The sequence below is a fragment of the Gadus morhua genome, chromosome 4, assembly GCF_902167405.1.
Source record: "Gadus morhua chromosome 4, gadMor3.0, whole genome shotgun sequence".
In the NCBI taxonomy this organism is placed as follows: domain Eukaryota; kingdom Metazoa; phylum Chordata; class Actinopteri; order Gadiformes; family Gadidae; genus Gadus; species Gadus morhua.
In genome coordinates this window covers 16,625,375-16,645,535 of record NC_044051.1, presented here as the reverse complement: position 1 = coordinate 16,645,535, position 20,161 = coordinate 16,625,375, and the positions used below count along the sequence as shown (strand labels likewise).

General features: G+C 43.3%; 2 protein-coding genes across 4 annotated transcripts in view; one reads left to right on the top strand and one right to left on the bottom strand.

Moving 5' to 3' along the window:
- kcnn2 (potassium calcium-activated channel subfamily N member 2) overlaps positions 1-3,374 on the bottom strand; it is a 24,776-nt gene extending 21,402 nt beyond the window's left edge. Inside the window, exons 1-3 of one of the 2 annotated variants that reach the window (XM_030353539.1) lie at positions 3,082-3,374; positions 2,157-2,892; positions 1,112-1,207 (exon numbers count right to left, since the gene is read on the bottom strand). In XM_030353539.1, the coding sequence (XP_030209399.1) occupies positions 1,112-1,207; positions 2,157-2,892; positions 3,082-3,164 (915 nt within the window). In that variant the 5' untranslated portion in view covers positions 3,165-3,374. Of the gene's footprint in view, positions 1-1,111; positions 1,208-2,156; positions 2,922-3,081 lie in introns of those variants that run through there. The other variant, XM_030353538.1, reaches the window with a different exon arrangement.
- A 1,194-nt stretch (positions 3,375-4,568) lies between these two features.
- Positions 4,569-20,056, top strand: slc2a11l (solute carrier family 2 member 11, like). 2 transcript variants are annotated; one of them, XM_030353536.1, is made up of 13 exons: positions 4,569-4,718; positions 12,720-12,859; positions 12,962-13,060; positions 13,395-13,555; positions 15,106-15,230; positions 15,454-15,583; positions 15,977-16,125; positions 16,235-16,422; positions 18,038-18,148; positions 18,602-18,703; positions 19,038-19,113; positions 19,220-19,347; positions 19,474-20,056. In XM_030353536.1, the coding sequence occupies exons 2-13, from the start codon at positions 12,836-12,838 to the stop codon at positions 19,696-19,698; spliced, it is 1,518 nt and encodes a 505-aa protein (XP_030209396.1). In that variant the 5' UTR covers positions 4,569-4,718; positions 12,720-12,835; the 3' UTR covers positions 19,699-20,056. The 2 variants fall into 2 exon arrangements, with proteins under 2 accessions (XP_030209396.1, XP_030209397.1); XM_030353537.1 differs by lacking the exon at positions 4,569-4,718 and adding an exon at positions 10,080-10,095.
- The last annotated feature ends 105 nt before the right edge of the window (positions 20,057-20,161 follow it).

The following is a 20,161-nucleotide window of genomic DNA, read 5'->3' as shown; positions in this document are numbered from 1 at the left end:
GTATAAAATCCAAGCAGCATAGAAGCTTTACCTAAATGCACACATTGAATAACACAGGTACACACAAAACATGCTTTTGTGTGTTGATGTATTGTCAGCTACACTACTCCTAGCATCAAACGAAAATACTGAATGAAAGCACTCTGTGTCACAATGTGGTTTGGTAGCCATGCAATGTGAGAAAAATAAATGAGAGAGCAAAAAAATATTTTTTCATCCAATTAGAATACAATCACACCGAATGCTTCTTACAAAACTGCTTCTGAAGAAATAATCTGTGTATACAATTATGCAAATAGTTTTCATGCAATACTTTCATCCCAAACAAAGAAAGCTTTTGCAGCAATCTGAAGCACGGTGGACACATCCTTCTGTGTTGTCCCCATTTCACTCTGGTAGGTTTTTAACATAAAGCCAAAAGGGCTGTTGTACTGCTGCAGCAGATAAAGGCTTCTTGAAGCTATTTGTCGAGCGTGTGATCAAACGAAAGGTGTCTGGGGTGAAGCCGTCTCGTAACACTATGCACAGATTAAATATAAAAAATTGTCTATGTTGCAGTATTCCGAGATACTACCTCAAGTTGTTAAGGTGTGGGAGGTGTAACGCACGCTGAGTGTTATCAACATACACCTCACTCGTGATGTGTAGCGCCATTAGGCAGCGTGTGGCCCAGAGCCATAGGAGACCACAGTCCTGCAACGATGCTCTGACGCAAGGTCGTAACATTTAGTTTAGTCCAAAGTGTCGCTCAAGAGACCAGGTGACTTTTCTGAATATATTTTCTTAAAGCCAAGGAATTATTAATGGAACAGCCGACCACTGTTGCTATCCTGTAAAATGTCCTAGTTTCTGCGACTCACTGACTCAGTAAAGCCAAACTGAACAGAGATGAGTGATGACCATGTGAAGAGCACAGCCGTGACCATAAAAGATATACCATAAAAAAAAAGAAACCGTCTGCCTGGTTTATCGACTGCCACACGTAGTTCATAGGAAGGACCTCATCGCTCCTCAACAACGGCACTCCCCATTGGCTGTCAGAAGAGGATGGAAGCACCTCCACTTAACGCAGCGTGTAGATGGGTGGAGACGAGGAGGCCGTGGTTCTTACCTGGATCTCTCTGGCGTGGTAGATGATGATCAGCCCAAGCAGGATGATGGTAGAAAGGCTTATCAGGCATTTCAGAGCCAACGAGTACAAGGACTCCTGGAAGAGAGACACAACATGAGAGCCACGCACACCACAACGTATTGATCTAAAATCACATTACTTAGTTATCTATAACCTGACCCATGTGGTATAGCAGGTCATTCTCTGTGTTAGATAAGGATTTCTAGGTGTGGATCTGTGATGTTTATGTACTAGTATGTATGAACTCTATTCTATGGAACTTCATGGTACATAAAACATGAAGTGCTGAAGTGAGCCTATTGGGTCGTAAGTGTATGTATGTGTGTGCATGCTTGAGCGCGTGTGTGTATGTGTGTCTGCATGTGTCTGCATATACGTGCTTGTGCGTGCATGTGTGTGTGAGCCTGTATATGTGTGTGCTTATGCGTGCGCATGTGTGTGTGCCTGTGCTCATGTATGTGTCTGCATATGTGAGTATGTGTGTGTGTTTGTGTGGGTGTGTTGTGTTTATCCGTTGATGCATGTGCATGTTTGTTCATGTGTGTGTTTGTGTATCTGTGTAAATGTGCGTATGCACGTGTGTGTGCGTGTGGGACAGTGTGCTACTGATGTAAAATGTGTATATGTGCGTATATGCACATAAGTGCATGTGTGTGTGTGTGTGTGTGTGTGTGTGTGTGTGTGTGTGTATGTGTGTGTGTGTGTGTGTGTGTGTGTGTGTGTGTGTGTGTGTGTGTGTGTGTGTGTGCGGGACAGTGTGCAACTGATGTACAATGTTCTACTGATCTTCCCTCATCTACCACAACACTGTCTCTTCACAGGCCGTATCTCTTTACCCTATCCCAAACAACTATATCTGAAATACTGTACACAATTGCATATCATGCCACCTATTATTTTGCCAATGCACATTCAACTAAAAACAATGGCACCATCTCATTGAAATAATTCTTGTACTAAGTATCGAATAAGTCAAATGTCAGCCCATCCAGGTGGTCCTGGCCAGGGGCACAAAGTCACTTACCTTCCCGTAGGCTCCCCATGAGAGCTCCGTCTCTATAACCATAACAACTATCCCAAACATCCCGAAGATCAGCGCGTAGTCGCTGAGTCTCTTCCGTTTCTCGAACAGGGCCCTCCGGTGCCCAAGCTTCTCCCCTATGTTCTGGTTCTTCTTTTTCCCCGATTTGCCGCCACTGTGTCCGCCGCCACCCCCTTCCCCCGATGAGTACGGCATCAGGGTGGTGGAGTTGTTGTCAGGCTTAGACGCTAGAGTGTCCGACGCATCCGCCGTGGAAATGGGCTGCAGAGGCTGGGACTCGGAATCGAACTCGTGTAGGTTTCTGCGGGACGAGCTCAAGTTGCTCAGCGGACGCATCACGCCGCCGTTGTATCTGCAGCTGCTCATTGCGTTACAGGAGTTACTCTCTTCGTGGCTGCTGCCCAGGCTGCCCCGCTGCTGCTGCTGAGGAGGGGGAGGAGGAGGAGGAGGAGGAGGTGGAGGAGGTGGAGGAGGCGGCGGAGGAGGATGGTGTCTGGATGAACTACCATGGCTGGAAGCAGGAGTGAGCTCGCAGACGCTATGGGACTGACCGCCTCGCCGGGAAGACGTGACCGAGGGCGTCCTCAAAGTTGCCGCCCCGGTGGTCGGCGATGTCCCGCGGACGACGTCGCCTCTCCTCGCATCATATACTGCACAGTGGCTGCAGGTGCAGCCCCGCTCGTACTGCTTAGTGGAGCGATCCCCGCGCCTGCAGTAGAGCTGCTGCTGCTGCTGCTGCTGCTGCTGCTGCTGCTGCTGCTGCTGCTGGAGGTGGTGTTGCTGCTGGTGGTGGTGGTTCTGCTGCTGCTGCTGGAGGTGGTGCTGGGGCTGGTGGTGCTGTTGCTGCTGGTGTTGGTGGTGGTGCTGCTGGTAGGTACACTGCTGGTGGTGGTGGTTGAACTGCTGCTGCTGCTGCCGCTGCTGTTGCTGCTGCCGTTGCTGTTGCGGCTCGTGATAGAAATCGTTGTGCAGATGTAATGGGGTTTCCATGTCAGTGCTGCTCTGAACAGCAGCGGTCGGGCACCGGAGAGTCCCCGACACGGGGCGTCGTGGCTACGGGAGGACCAACGCGGTGCATGAATGGATCCATTTCGGCTCCGGTGGAAGTGTGACGCCTCCGATTAAAGAGAGGCACCAAAACAACTGGTCCTGACGTCATGAACAGGTTGCAACCCTATGGGTCCGGGAACCCGAGCAGGTATTTAAATGGAGAGGCAGAGAAAAACGTCCTGAAGACGAGACACATCACTTTGTTTTCTCTCATTAATGAAAAAAATAAAACATTTGACGCGCGCAAATTATTAGAAGCCCGATCCAAAACAATAAAATGAAGTGAATATGACAACTGTACTTACTTCGGTCTGAATTGGTCAACCAACTTCATATATGAGTGCTGCATAGTGGGAACTACTGCATGCCTGTTTTTATTGGTTTTCATTATGTGCTTTCAGGTGATTCATCAGTGGAGACTATTCAGTCCCAGTCTTGCTTTTTCTCTCCAATCTTTCCTTAATTAACAGCCGACCTCTTAACTGAACTGCACATATAACTCGTACGATTCGAAGATAAAATGCTGCTTTTTTTAATGAGCACTATTTTCTATTTGATTGATTACGCAGGGTAATAAAATCCAGGTATCGTCATGTGTAATTCACAGGAGGGGGTCATCCGTCACTGGTCCGGGGCCTGGTCACCGACCACCTGAGAAGGCGCCTGTTCTCAGGACTCTGGTCTGCAGCCATAGATTGATGCTGTGGCCAGCGGCCGGTTTATTAATGGGTCGAGGATTTATATCACCCAGAGGAAATACAGGCAACTGTTCGAAATTGAGCAGCTGGGAGCCATAAAGCAAAGACTGGACCTGTCATCCAAACGTCTTCGTATTGCAGCAGAAACATATTTGTTCCTATATGGTACGATACAGTGCAACTAGTGTAACAACTATTATTAGGGTATTGTTTGTTTATTGTTACTTTATGGCTCAAATTTCATGCACACATTATCTCAAATAATACCATACAAATACTTTAATTGTTGGGTCAAGCTGCTCTCGCGATAATCTGTTCGGTCTGTTTTGATTCGCGACTGAACAGAGCACAGTGGCTTGTCCTCGTGTTGTAGAGCTATCCACGGTGCTGAAAGTTGTTTCATTCATCAATACCTTCCCTTTAAAAAAGAAAAAAAAGGATTCTGCACAGGATCGCAATGCGCACTCGCTGCTGATTGGATGGATCTGTCTTATCACGTGACATCCCAGTCCTATTTGCGGAAGTTGTGTAAAGTGTATGCACGCGCGAGCGCGCGTGTGTTTGCGTGTGTGTCTGTGCGTGTGTGCGTGCAGAGGCTATCCTCGGTCTGGCCAACATCTAGGCTCTACCTCTATAAAATAGGAGCTCTTGCTGTCACATGACACATGACGGAGCCATGCCGGTGTTTGGGACTCAAAGGAGGAAGCTAGAATTGAGGTTACCTGAAGGAATCGCAGCGCTCTGCTCAACTGCATGGTAGCAGGTGTGGGATCGCATCTGCTCGTTTATGTTGCAGGTGAATTCCCTTAAAACATTACAAATATGTTTATTATTGACTTGTTTCGAAAATGTCAGTTGCCCCTTTTGATTTGAGCCACGATCACTAAAGGCAACAAAATGGGACAATTTAAGAGGATAAAGGAAAGAATCTTAATATTCTTGATCATATGCATAGACTTATGAACTAGGGAACTTATTTTGTGAAGGACCGGAATAATATGAATGCATTACTGAAAAACAAAAAGTTGAAAGGGTAGTAAACCCCATAACAGATTGGTAACTTTTGGGGAAAATAAAGGCTTCCTTTTGGAAAAGTAACAGATGACTTTCTTGGAAAGTAAGAGTACTTTTTGAGAAGTTTGGGATTTTTCTTTCGAAAAGTTTTGATAGCTTTTTGGAAAAAAAAGATTACCTTTTTGGAAATGTATCTTTTTTTTTTTAAAAGCTACAGATAACTATTTTTAAAATAAACTGATTGCCTTTTTGAAAAGTTAAAGATAACTTTCTTCAGAAGTAACAGATTACCTTTCGGAAAGTAATTTGTTACTTTTGGGGATTGCTTTCTTGGAAAGTAACGGATTACTTTTTGAAAAGTTCTCATCAAAATAAACAACTGCCATCATTTATAGCCTAGGTTTTAAGTTATATAGCATTTGAAAGAGCACAATTAAGATGTTAAGTATACGCACACTGACCAATTTATAACGCCAAAAGCTCAATGAAGTTTATTATTCATTAAATAAAAACAACACTTATAAATTAAAATGAAAGAGCTTAGTGTAAAAAGAAAAGCTCCTTTACCGACAGTGATAAATTGTTTCTCTTTCTTCTGAAAAATGTACTTATTGTAAGTCTCTTTGGATAAAAGCGTCTGCTAAATTTCCAAAATGTCAATGTAAATGTAAGAGCTAATAATTGTATGTCGTGTAGGTAATCAGTTAATTAATTATCAGGAAATAACGATTGGTGGTTGTAACATATTTCAGTTACCAGCAAATCCCAATAGCAGCTTTGGAGTTCTGGTTTATCATTGGAATAAACATTTATAGTCAAACACTTTTCTACAGAAGGTATGTGGCAAATATTTAGAATAGGGTTTGTATGGGATGCTGTGTATTTCATAGCTGCCGCACTTTCATACCACAGGAATACACACTCCCCCAGCTGCCCTGAATCATTCATTGCGATCCCAGTTGTACTTCCTTAATGTAAAGGAAACCAGCTGGGCTTTCCTGTGCGATGCTGTTGGCTATATGAACACACAGCGTGGTGGCTGTGTCTTTGTATGATGATAGCCTGCATGTTAGGCCTTTAGTTCTGAGGTACTTTCATACCGTCCCCTTTTAATCCTACCCTACCATAAGCATCATGACCAATCAATATCCTGAATCAATATACCCTTTACCCTAATGTCACTCAGGGTTCTTGTTGGAGGGTGAATGAGTTGGTTATTTTATTTATATGTCAAAAAATATATTCAAACTCAAATGGATTTAACTGAGTATTGAGTAAACATGCATTGCATTGATGCATTTTTGCCTATTGTATAATCTTAAAGGTTGGGTATGGAATTCTCTTTTTTGGCCTTTTTTGTAAAATTACTTGAAATCCTTATCATAAACCACTTACAGCCACTGAGTTAGAAGTACTGACATGAAAATTAAACAAGTCAATCATCTGTGGAACGGGCAGGGCTCGAAAAACTCCCCCCCCCCCCCCCCCCCCTCCCCGCGCATGACCCCTCCGTGCACTTACTCAAAGCTCGTGAAATAGCAAGCTTTTATTTGTTGTTATCCTGTGGTAGCTACTGGAGCTAGCTAACTAGCTAGTGGATCGCTCTCGTGCATCTTTGTTCGCGCTCGTGCATGATTGGGCGTCCATGTACTTGGAATGGGCGGAGTCAGAGTCAGCGTTGAAGGAGAGGGGGTAGGACCATTTGAGTAGTGTATTTTCAAAATCTGCTGGCGTTTCGCAAACCCATACCCAACCTTTAATGTTTTGCCTCATGTCAATAGCATGTGTCGATAATCATGCCGATTAACATGTTTGAGTACAACAATATTGATAAAATATTTTTTTTATCCACTCAGGCTTAACGATTCATCAACAGTTCTTTAACAAGTAGTGAGGAAACAGCCTTTTCGTTTATAAGAGAGGAGACCTGCATAAGACTAGAGAGTGAGTAACCTGCGAGTCTGTTGTGAGGGAGGCTGATGTCACCATCTGTCCTCCAGTATTCATTGGAGGCTATTTTATGCTGGTTGATTTCTACCAAGTGTGGCTCCAAGTGTGGATAGACTCATTTTGAAATCACGTTTTTTGTTTCCAACCAAAAAAAGAACGCAAGCTACCGGTTTCAGAGAGGAGACCTTGTTGTGGTTAATTGGAAGGACCGGTATGGTGCAGCCTCTCACCAGCGGTTATTCCCAAGCATCAATGAATTAGTGATGAATGACTTTGGGGGCTGCGGACATGCTCCCCTGGTAATGGTGTTGAGGGCAGAAGGGAGCGGTTAAAAGGTTAAGTTAAGCTCAAGTAGTCATGACAGCTTTGCTCGAGACAGGATGCTCATCATGTATACTCTTCTAATGTTAATACTGTCATATTAAGATTAGTTAGTCGATTATTTTGGAATTGAGGAATCGAGATCTAACTGTAAATGTATTATCAGTTGTTGGCATATTGTCAGAGAGGATCCAGAAGCTTGTACTGTCTTATTCATCACTCCATTATAGTGTAGAGAGCCTTGCAGTCAAGGGACCATTAAGCCCTTTTAAAATGGACAACTCTCTCTTTCTGTTCATTTAATCAGCTAAGCTGAATGCTATCGAGTATCGGCTGCGTCAATAGTGACCGCTAATGGACCCTGATGGCTCCTCAAAGGCCCGTTTGACGATTCATTTCATTATGTCATCCGCCATGCGAGAAAAAATGAATCGGAACGTTATTCCTGACAGCAATGGACCTTTGGGCTGTACGAGGGTGTTAGCCACGCTAGTGACTGAACAGGTGTGTTTACCAAATCCCTTGTGGGTGGGAGGGCCATATGCACACAGACTTTCACCGTCCCCCTGTATTCTGGGAGGAAGGCAGACCGGCTCTTCTTGGTCTCTCTCTGGCAGCCATGTTGTCCTCCCGCCTGGCTGATAGTCATGGATGGCGGTTAGCCTAGCGCTGCTCACTGTGTGCGGGCAGAGGGCTGCGTCTCCCTCAACTGACATGCGAGTCATTTGTGTTGGGGCTGAAGATTTACTGAAGCAATCTGGCTTAAGTGGCTCGCTGAAGGGCAATACTGGCCACATGGGAGGAGGAGGGGGGCGGGGGGGGGGGGGGTTCTCACCCCGGGTTACGGGTTCACATCCCTCCCAAGGGTGACATGCAGCCATGCTGCCGCTTTATTTTTGGCCACTGTTCCAGGGACACATTGTGGGTGGAGCCTATGATGGTATCTTTGACTGCACGCACGTGTCATTCAATTGTTCAACTATTTATAGACTCGTCTGGGCCTTTTTTTTTTCCCATTTTCTTCTGTAAAGCACGACGAGCAAGTGATGCCCAAAATACATCAGAACACGTCCTGCTGTGGGACTCGCCCTGGGACGCCCTCAGGGGGGTGATGATATGACGACCTGCAAAGTGTAGTGGACAATAACACTAGTGTTCACTTAGAGGGCAGAAATAAACAAACATGATGCGATATGGTCCGATGGTTACTTGTGTGTTCACTTGGATAAGGAAACGTATGTAATCAGTAGTTTGGGTACTTATCCATACAGATGTGGGATAGAAGTTGGATAATTGGGGCAAGAGAGAATACCCCACGTTTAAACATCCCACATTGTGGGACTTGGTTTTCTCAGTGATTTTCAGATCTCCAGGTTATCCTTGAATAACCTCAATGTGGAAGTGCTGCCAAGCTTTGAATAGTGGGTGCGATTGGTCGAGTTGAAATATTCTGAATAAATACTTTTGAAATGTTGAAATGTGTTTGCAGGCACACATCCAGCATTCCTCTGTATCCTTTAGGCAGATTTAGATTTGACTCTCCACATATTTGAGTTTTTGCTGTGGGAGACATACGAAGTTGTCCCCCAGCGGAATCAGAAGGAAACAACATTTGTAGTCGAGGAAAACCCCCTGAGGAAGGCCCGATGCGACACGCAGCGCTGTGCATGCTCTGTCACGGCCCACTCGTTAATAAAGGCTTTTTAATTGCAAACCTGCTGGAGTGCGTGGACCAGGTGTCCTCCCATCGCCTCCGCTCATGAGGAACACCCCTTCCTGTTTCTTTTCCAAGGTTGGTCTTCTGCTTCAGGTCGTCTCCTCTTTCTTCTCATTCCCCAGAGGAGGGGGAATGTCGACCATGTCGTTGACCCTCTGTACTTTAAAGACGAGCTTCAAGAGCAGCGGCGTACCACCCAAGCCCCCCATTAACACCGAGCTATTAAGGGCTTCATTACGGCCAGAGACGGGGAACATGAGACTGCTTCTCTACCTCTCCTCTGTCGCTTCTTCTGCTCCTCCATCACTCCTCAGCTGTACCTCCTGCTCATTGGCTGCAGGTTAAGTGCTACTAAACACGGTCCAGAATTGGAAATTGGGTGGGATAGGGCGGGTTAGGATAGTGGCGGTTAGGGTAGTGTATGGTGGTGGTGGGGAATAGTGGGGTGGGGTGAGGGGGTTGATGGGACAGGCAGGGGTGGGATAGGGTGGGGGGTGGGGCTCTTTTAAAAGCCCTAGCTGAGTAGGTCACCCTGCCTGCACTAGGGTTCACACTACAATAATGAGGATATATTCAGCGTTTAAGAACCTGAAGGGTCCGTGTAGCAGGAACCTGGGGGTCTTCCATTATTCATGCTAATCAGCCGTCGCCACGGCTGGGTGGGGGCTTTGTGTTTGTGCCATGACTCCTTGAGCATTCCTCCCCCTCCCCCAACAGTCTCTGTTGCCATGACACACTATGACCACAAGCAAGGACAACAGGGGTCTTCATCTGCAAGAGGACACACACACACACACACGATCACACACATGCACACAGACAAGCTGTAAATAAATGTAAGTCAACCCTTTGTCGCCCCCTGAAGGCCGTTACTGCATGTTGTTCCAGTAGGCGGATTGAGAGATCCGATAGGGAGATACGGTATGGTGTTTTAATAGAAACAGATTAGATATTTGTTCTAACTTTGCATATAACTTGTATTATTAGAATGGCCCAGCTTGGATTTGTACAATTGATCTTTCCCAAAATAGACAAGATGTGTTTTTGGTTGATGTTCAACAATGTTTACTCAAACATTGAGCACAATGACTTTCTGCAGTCTCCATCTGGAGGAGTGGCAGGTTTCTTTGAAACGGAGGTCTGCATCGGAGGTCTGCTGGAGTCTCTGCTGGTAAGCCAGTAGCGGCCAGTCAGTAATAGACAGTAAGAGAAGTATTGTTGATTCACTTAAAGCCTTGTTGGTGTAACCCAGTTTTTGAGGTACTGCATTATGGTCATATTCTAGGGCTATGTGGCCATAATAATTGTATTTTATTTCAAATAATTTGATTTATCTATTTTTTCTTACAACAAAAGTTGGTAAGGGGTGATATTTCTTTCTCACTCTAGTCTCTGCTCATGTGATTCAACTTTTAACAAACTTAAGTTGTAAAAACACAACAAATCACTAAGCAAAAATGAATGTTTGAAACATAAATATATATTTTCCCTGTCTTTACTGCTCCCAACACCACTGGAATAAAGATCCTGTGTCTATCAGCTGTGTATCGTTACAGGTATTGATGAATTAATTATTTGACTCTCAGACGGAAACATAAACTCAATATTTGATTTAAGTGGTAGACAATTTACCACAGCGACTAGTGCTCAAGTGTCCTGTTGGACAGGACAAGACTTCACACAGACGCACACACAGACACACAGTCACACACACATATCATGCAATCAATTTCTACTTGGTCGTTAGCCACACAATTAAAGGGAATCGACTGCTCTCATAAATGATGGCTCCGTGTTGCTCATCTCAAGGGGTCAGCATACTGTTCACACAATGTTCTTGGTGGAATGTGCCCCAAAGAGTGAGCGAGGAATGGCAGGTGTACTGCTGCCTTCTGCTCTCTAGGGACGTTAATTGGCCAGCCCGGGTATCAGGTGTTGAATTAACATGCTGGCTGTTTGGCTGCATTAAATGGCTTGCAGTGTTTGAATGAGCTTGAATGTTTCAGAAATGTGGAAGGAATTTAATAATCCATTGCTTGTATACATTGGGAAATAGTTGGAACTATTTTCATAATTCACAAATTCATTTTAGTGTTGCAACAAGTACTAGGGTAGCTTAAAGTTTTGGGGATGTTCAAACTGTTTTGCTTGCTGATGGTTATTAACAAAAGGTGGCTGCTTCTGAAAAAGTCCCCGTGAAGAATTGCTTAGTTGATCTTTACTAACAGTCATTCTTGTTTTAGTCATATGAACACAGTCCATACCATAAGCTTATGTGCCGCTACCCTGGAAATAAAGTCACTGATTTGTGAAAACCAAAATAAATAGTACACCAACCAATCATTGACAAGGGGTTGGTGTTGTGGGGTTTTGCACTGCGTTTATGATAGTTTTTACTGGATGTACAAACGACGGAAGGTTCTGTTTGTTTGGGATCTCGCTTCAAACACCAACAGAAGTGACATCGCCCAACATTGTTGATACAACCTTTAACCGGGGACCCGAACACTGCATCCTCGGGTCTGCCTAACCATTCACCCATCCTGCCTCCTAGGCTTCCCCCAGCAGTATCTCCACCCTATCTTGTACCATAGGGGTAGCCTGAACTATATGAGGAGGTGACTTCTTCCTCTCCCAGAGTCTGCAGTGGAGAAATGGATTAAAACACCAAATCAGTTGTCTGTCCCTTCCTATAGATCTGATCCACAATCCATACCATCTGCACTTGTTTTGGTCCGCAGATTGTTTCATAGATCAAGTTAAATAGATAATTATTTACTTCATTCAATGAAAGCTGTCCTTGTGCCATTTCTTGTCACTGATTTTCATGGAAATACACAGTTGAGTTAAGGACTCCCAGCATGATGATAATATTTAACTGTGCTGTTACTGAGGGTCAGGGCCAGGGTTTAGCAATTATTGAGATCAATAGCCTTTTAACAGAGTCACACACACACACACACACACACACACACACACACACACACACACACACACACACACACACACACACACACACATATACACACACATATACACACACATATATATATATATATATATATATATATATATATATATTTCAAATAACCACCAGTTTTATAACCTTTATTTAGCGCTGTTTTATTAAGATATCAAAAGCATTCCTCTGCACTTAATAAATATAGCATGTTTAAAAAAATAGGCATCATAATCTCTATTCTTTCAAACTAATAAACGATTTACGACATACTTCAACTTCAGCGTCTTTCAGTCTGTATTTTCCCTTCTGCTCCTACAGCCTCTATTGATCCAACAAGTGAAGGTCAACCTTACTGTGAGGTGCTTTATGCATACTAATCACAGCCATATTGTCTTCCCCGTCACACATTACTTTGGTTTCAACATCACTTTAATCCCTTTATTCATTTGCCCATATTAATTTGTTAAAATATCCTGTTTGTTATTGCTCTTAAAGAAATTATTGAACTATTTATGCATTTTATATTATTTTATAAAAACGTTCATTGTTGTTCACCTAAACAATTGAGCCTCATGCTACAAAAAAATCTGAATGAGATGGCTCATTATCGATAATAATTGGTTGGCCATTCCGAAACATTCCAAATGTATGTCCCAAACGCCTCAGACACTAATGTCTTCCTGCAATCAAAGTCCAAGTTCAAATCTTTTACTGAAATCGTCCTTGCTGTCCCTGTACTGGACTCCTTTTACTAATGCAACAGCCCACACAAGGAGACCGTTCAATACGATGAACTGAATAAATGGATGTTCTTCTTTCTCCTTGTTTTAAAGAGCCTGTGCTTTAAAAACGTGACCATTACAGTGAGCAGTTAATGTTTCAACGCCACCAGTCTGAAAGCGTCTGTATCTGACCACATCCTAGACAGGACAAGGACATTACTTCAGCAATGGCAAAGCAATCCACGTCCCTGGTGAGTGATGCTACTTTGTATCATTATTATATGGCGTACAAGTGTATTTTTAAAGGAGCCCCTTACTAGGATATGAAGATGAAACCTTCTCTCTTTCTGCAGCTAGAGTGTCCTCTCTTAGTTGCTGCGGTCTTCATTACTGGAATCGGTGGAACGTTTCAGTATGGCTTCAATATAGCAGTCATGACTTCTCCCTCTTTGGTAAGCAAAACTTCATAGATATAGAGCTTTATTTATAATATACATCACATGCTTTGTGTCTAACTTGCAGAGTGTATTCAGTTACTGAGACGTTAAAGGATCTCTCTAGGTTCTCACCCTGGTTCTTGTTCTAAAATAGCAGTCCATAGAATCCATCCCTCACAAATATATGAGATTTTACTGAACATTACACACACACACACACACACGGACGCACACACACACACACACGGACGGACACACGCACGCACGCACGCACGCACGCACGCACGCACGCACGCACGCACACACGCACGCACGCAGTTGGTCAGAAGCTTATAAGTGATGCTTATAGTTTATAAAGGAGCTGGTGAACACAACGTCTACGGAGCGCTATGGGCTCCCCCTGGAGGAGTGGCAGCTGACTCTGATCTGGTCCTTCCTGGTCTCCATCTTCTGCGTCGGAGGTCTGCTGGGCTCTCTGCTGGCGGTACAAATGGGCAAGAAGTACGGCAGGTCAGTGGTTACTGCAGAGTCACCGTGACATAAGAACGGAAAAGGATCACCAATTCGAAGAACTCCAATCCGCACTGATAGGGTTCAACACCTCTGTGTTTCTTCCTGAGAAAAATAATGAATGACAGCTCCGCATCAGGATTCAGGAGCCGACGTTGTACAACCAGAAGCCTCTCATTAGGAGGAGAGGGCGCCCCCGTCCCCCTGACTCATTCTTCTGGTGGGATCAGGGTCCAACATTTCATTTTAGAATTTAGTATTTTTACCTGCCAGAGTGTAGATTCCAGCGTCCATGCAATCGTTTTAATATCTAACCCTGAGTGATTGCAGGTTGCTGGTTGGCTGGTTGCAGGTGTTTATTTTGTAACATGTTTGTGATTATGATATTTCCTCTAAATAACCCGATTTGATTCTTTATAAAAAAGTATTTACAGTCAAATGTTGAGTTAATATACTTGTTGTTTCAACAAAAAGTCTAGTTGGGTCATTCTGCTCTCAATGTTGTCAAAGAGCCCATCTAGGATGTGGGTGTTGACTCCTGTCTCAATCCACGGTACACAGTATTGCAAAGTATCACAAGTTTGGGACTTCTCCCGTCGCTTTGTCAACCTTTTCTTGAAGTGAGTCTGGTTCTAGAGAATTCAATACATTGACTGGAGGGCTCCAACTATCCATTTCATCCTTCGGATGGACGACACGAATCTCAAGAACATCCCCAAAATGAGTCACTAATGTCAAGCTTGGTTGGTGTAACTTAGATTGGATCCTCCTCTCCTATCCTGAGACCGAGCACCAGAAGATCTTCCATTTGACTCAACTGAAATGATTCTATTGGACTTTTGGAGATTTGGGATAATCATTGGAGGGCTATGGATCCAAGGGTTAGGGTTTGTGTCCACCAAGATTTTCTCCAGGGTCTGGCAGTAATAATGCTGATAGAAAACTAGAGTTCATACATTTTGGTGACCCATCAAAGAAGAAGTTATCAGGTACTTTGTGGTGACCTGTTCCACATATGTGCAGAACGAGAAACCCTGTCACAGAAATGGTCACTTTCCCTGAAACCTGCAAATCCACCTCACGTTCAGCCGTCAGACCGTGAACCCTGAAATTGACCTCTGGCCCGGCTACAGGACTCCTTCCAGGAGAAAGTAGTGACTCTCTTCCATCTTGGACTTCCTCAATCCTGGACATCACCATCATCCAAGTTTTCAGTGTTGCCGTCTTGACCATCCTCGGTCATATCCCTCTTCTAAGAATAAGCTAGGCTTAATTTCAGACTTCTAGACTGAGCTACAGCACCCTCCTTTAACTCATTTTGGCAAATCAGACCCACATCTAGCCAATATAAAACTGTACTGACTGACGGACTGAGGCCATCAGTTGTCAGTATTGAGTTGCCAATGCTTCATGTTAACCATGTCCCTGTTTGCTAGTTTTCAATTATGTAATTTTTTAAACCGTTTTTTTGTCTGCCAGTCTCTTTGTGAACAATTTTTAAGAAAGTGCTTCAGTCCAAGTTGATATCTTCTAATCTCTTTAATCCTAAGAAAGCAATGTCTTCTGATGAACAATCTGGTGGCCATCGTGGCCGCAGTTTTGATGATACTGAGTAAAAGAGCTGTGTCCTTTGAGATGATCATGGTTGCACGTTTTCTCTATGGCGTCAACACCGGTAAGCCCATAAGAATATCCTGTACCTATTTATATTTTCCCTTTTACTATAGATTCTCATGGATAGTTACTCAATAACTCTCCTCACCATCAACAAAGGCATGCACACAATCATACACACCATAATAAATGTATATTTGGAATTAAAAAGATAATTAGCCACTCAATTATGGATAATCGACTGTTCTCTCTCTAAATCATGTCTCCCTGTGGTTCTTCTCAAGGGGTCATCTTAACCGTTCATCCGATGTATTTGGTTGAATCCGCCCCGAAAAATTTGCGAGGAACGGTGGGTGTGACTACTGCTACCTTTTCCTCTTTAGGGAAGTTCTTTGCTCAGCTCCTGGGGATCAAGTGAGTGAACACATACACACCAGAGAAGTGTGTTGAGTCACACTGTGTTGAAATAACAATGCTGATCCATTAGACATCTTCTGGGGATTGGTTTACACTTCTGATTGTGTTCTTTTATTTATGTTGGCCACAGACAATTCACACATTGTTTTGAGTGTAAATGTTTAGAAAATTAGGGGAAGGCCTTTGAGAATTAACTGCACATTTCGATATTTGGATCTAGACATGGCTCTATTTTGGTATTACCTCCCCCCCCCCCCCCCCCCCCACACACACACACCACCAACATCACACCCTTTTAATATCATAGCATGATGAGAGACTGCACATTTGACATTATAATCTGAAACTATCCAGTACTGCTAATTGGATTGATTGATGGTTCCTCTGCAGAGAGCTGCTGGGAACAGAGGACCTCTGGGTCTGGCTGCTAGGGTTCAGTGGGTTTGTTGCCCTGTTCCAGCTCTTCACCCTTCCTCTCCTGCCAGAGTCCCCCCGTTACCTCCTGCTGAACAGGGGAGACCAGGAGGGCTTTGAAAGAGGTCAGCCTACCAACCTCAAACCCAATATAACGTTGAGTACCTCTTAATGCCACATCTAGCCACATGTCTTTAACCATAAGGCCTTTGTGTTGTGTCCATTCTCCATCAGCTGTTAAGAGGTTGTGGGGTTCCAGGGACTACAGTGTGGAAACTCAGGAGATGCTGCAGGAGAAAATAGAACTTCAGGACATTAAAATCCACTCAGTTATGGAACTGTTGCAGAGCCGCCCCTTGCGATGGGTGGTGCTGACAGTCATTGTTAACTTCGTAGCCATACAGCTGTGTGGCATCAATGCTGTGAGTGATACTCAGTCACTAGAACTGTACGTGTGTTGCAACAATTTCATACCAAGTGTGGTTTGCGATTATCTCGACTCATGATCAGTACATCTTTAATTCAACCTTTTAAGTAGTGTTCTGCAAACCATTAAAGACCTCGATGGAGACTTCCACATGTGATGTCACAAACTATAAAGTATAAAATCACGTATTGAAAAATTTTACAATTTTGTAAAGGGGAACTTTTTCTCCTTGCCCCTGCCCCTGGGAATATTACAGCGAATAGAAACTTAAATCTGAAACCAAATGAGTCTTTTCTCAATCTCAATGTACCATCACATTCTTTAACTGCATACAGTTCTTGATAAGCGTTCACAAGACCAATCCAAAAGGCTGGTTGTTAAACTGCCCATGTCAAAATTTGGTGCACTGCCCAAAAACCGTCAATATTCAACTGTTGAATGTCGGCCAACGCCAACAACCACGGGTGCTGCACGTAGTTACTATATGTTGTTAACATCTTTAAAGTTGTGAGCGATTACAACATGTTGCTAGCATCTTTACAGATCCGAACGATTACAGGATACAGTATATTTACATTTATTTCAGATTTTACACCTACTACAATTCTACAATTCTCTCAAGTATCGCCATCAAAAAATCCAATGATACATTCAGATGTACTAGCCCTACCACACTAAATATTGAATGGCTTTTCTTTAAAATCAGCAGTAAAAAGTTTAGGTAGGCTAGGTTAGGCGAATGTCAATGATAATTACTACGTTATGGCTTATGGAATCTAGTAAATAATGTCACCATGTGATGGGGCATGTCTTCTCCAAACTTAATTTCACTGCATAGCAGGAAAAATAACTAAATAAAGCCAAAATGGAGATTTATTGTCCATTAAGTATGTATCAATTTATCTGACACCCAAAAGGCCAGATGAGGCTAAAATTAATATTAATTTTGTTGAACTCTAAGGCCATGTTTCTTCAAATGTTCAACAAATATGCTGAAACATTGTTTGCAGCTCTCGTTACTCAATTTGGTTTAGAATGCCTTGTACTATCATAGGCCCCTCTAGAAGCGGTAGAAAACCTCCGTAACAAAACAGGATGATGCGTGATGCAGCGTAACGACGTGTAAGCGTAACGTTGCGTAAAGATACGTATCGATGCGTAACGTTGCGTAACATCGCCCCTTTCAGTTCTTGGTTTCCAGTACCGCACTCTGCCGTCTACCTCCAGAAGTTCTGCTATAACATGGTAGTACTGCTGGATCTGAGATTACAGAGCTGCAACCCCCGGCAGTGTTTTAGACTTAAAGCAAAATAAACATCCAAGAAAAGGAAAACAATAATGAATGGAAGTGTAAAAAGCATTCAAAGTGTAAAACAATCAACAAGGGAGGGGATGAGGAGAGGAGTTGAGTGGGACAGCAGAAAACCCTTGCGTTTAGTCGTAGTAGTAAATTAAGCTCAACCAGTCAACACCCCACTCTCATCACACATAGTTTGCCAAACGCCAGTTTCTATATTTGTTCAACACATTCAGGCTGAAAGCATATTCTCATATATAGGTATGTATAACATTTTCTGCCCGGATATCAACATATCTTTCTCCTACTCAAGGTGTACCTTTATTCCACTGAAGTGTTCACTGCAGCAGGGATCCCAAAAAACCAACTGAATTACGTAGCCTTTGGGACTGGGTTGTGTGAGGTCATCTCTTCTGTGATCTGTGTAAGTCCCCCAGTACGTCTTTGTTCTACTGATTTACAGCAAGTTGAATTTCAGAAGAAGGTAAATACACATAACCTGCTGGAATAGCAAAGACATACCTGTTTTGTACATTTAGAAAAATGAGGAAAACCACCACAGATATAGTCTCCTACCTCTTAATAAAGCTCCCGTGGTTTTATCATAAATTATCTCCTTTTAATTATTGTTTATTCTATCTTGTGACCTTCTCTGTGAAGAACAATTTCTAAATTGTATCATAAATATAAATGTTATAAATATAGTATTTTCAAACATAGTCGTGTTGACTGATGTATTTGTATTGCTAAAATACTACAATCAACAATAGTGACCTTCCAATCTCCCCGTGAAGCGCCTCATGCGGGCCGTTATTGGGGGCACCTAGCACCTAATTCAGGGGGCAGGGTTCATGTGATGTTCCTTTGGGGCTTGCAGGCTGTAGCTGTTGGAAGCATAGGAAGAAAAAAGCTTCTGATTGGTGGCTACGGATGCATGGCTGTTACCCAGATGTTGCTCACCATCACCCTTAACCTGCAGGTAGTAAGACTCCAACCCAATGCCATTAAAACAACATCGCTGCAACCACACACATCCATGTGGAATCACCTGCCCCTCACTTCCAGAGGAAAGGCAGCAGTCAGGACGATGTCAGAATCAGAATCAGAGTTATTTTTATTAAATCATATTGCACAAGTACACAAGAGAAACATTTTTAGGCTTAGTTCCTCAACAGCCACATAGCAGCAAAAATACAAGGTAAAGTAAATAAAGATAAGTAAAAATAAATATATATAAAAATAAGTATAACTATGAATTTAGTGAATGGCATGTGTAAATAAATACTCCATGTGTCTCTTCTCTTGTTCCCCAGGATCATGTCAAGTGGATGCCTTACTGCAGCATCGTCCTCATCTTCCTCAGCATCTTCTCCTTTTCCTGCGGCCCCTGTAGGTCATACAAAACACCTCGATCTATATATAAAACATCATATGCATATGCCCTGATTGTGTTGTATGTATGTGTGGTCATACGTTTGGTTTGGTTTTGGTTCAGCTGGAGTGACCATGTCTCTGCTGGCGGAGTTCTTCACCCAGTCCTACAAACCAGCGGGCTACGCTCTGGCCTGCAGCATCAACTGGGTCGGTCTCTTTGTCGTGGGGATGGTCTTCCCTCTCCTTGTGGTAGGTCTGGTACTGCCCGATGCGGGACATTACCACACAGGCCTCACACCATATGAAGTAATGTTGGATGTTTCCTGCTGCTCATCATTACTTGTTGTTGTTGTGTTTCTGTTTCTGTTTGTTCAGAAACATCTGGAAAGCTATTGTTTTCTGATTTTCCTGTTCTTCACCATCGCCCTTGCAACGTTTGTGGGGATCAACGTTCCTGAAACCAACAACTTATCTCCCCTGGAGATACAGGAAGCGTTTCGCAAGATGCACTCTAAGACTGAAAAGGGTGGTGGGCCTGCTACACCCTGTGGAACGACAGATAATGAAATACATGGTCTGAAGTGTCAGACCAAACTTTGACAGCATGTGTGTCTATGTTATGTTTATGTTATAGTGAAACTGGAATGACGTGTGCCTTGTCATGGTGGAACTGGAAGGGTAATGACCTAAGGTTATCACCAGTAGGCCTACGCTCTGGCCTTCTGCCAACTGTTTATTTAGCCCAGCCTATATCTATGACAATCATCTAAGAGGACGCCCTACAAATATGTTCACCATAACATTTCCTGAATATCACGTCATCATGATATAAATGACGATTTGTTACTATTGAATATGCTATTCTTTTGCATTGGAAAATGCACTGGCTCTAATTATATGCCAATTTTTTTAGTATTAAAAGGGAACACATTTTATATAAATAAAAAAAAATTGTGTAGTTGACGTTTAAGCCTTATTATTGTTCAAACATAAGCATTATCAAGCATTTATCGCACATTGGCCAACCGCCCAATGCGTAATTCCTCTCCCCCTTGGCATCTGT

Bases quoted from the DNA above. Each gene is read 5' to 3' on its own strand.
- slc2a11l (XM_030353536.1), top strand. From the start codon at position 12,836: ATGGCAAAGCAATCCACGTCCCTG. The intron at 16,126-16,234 runs GTCAGCCTACCA...ATTCTCCATCAG, and splicing joins CCAGGAGGGCTTTGAAAGAG to CTGTTAAGAGGTTGTGGGGT. The intron at 19,114-19,219 runs GTAGGTCATACA...GTTTTGGTTCAG, and splicing joins CTCCTTTTCCTGCGGCCCCT to CTGGAGTGACCATGTCTCTG.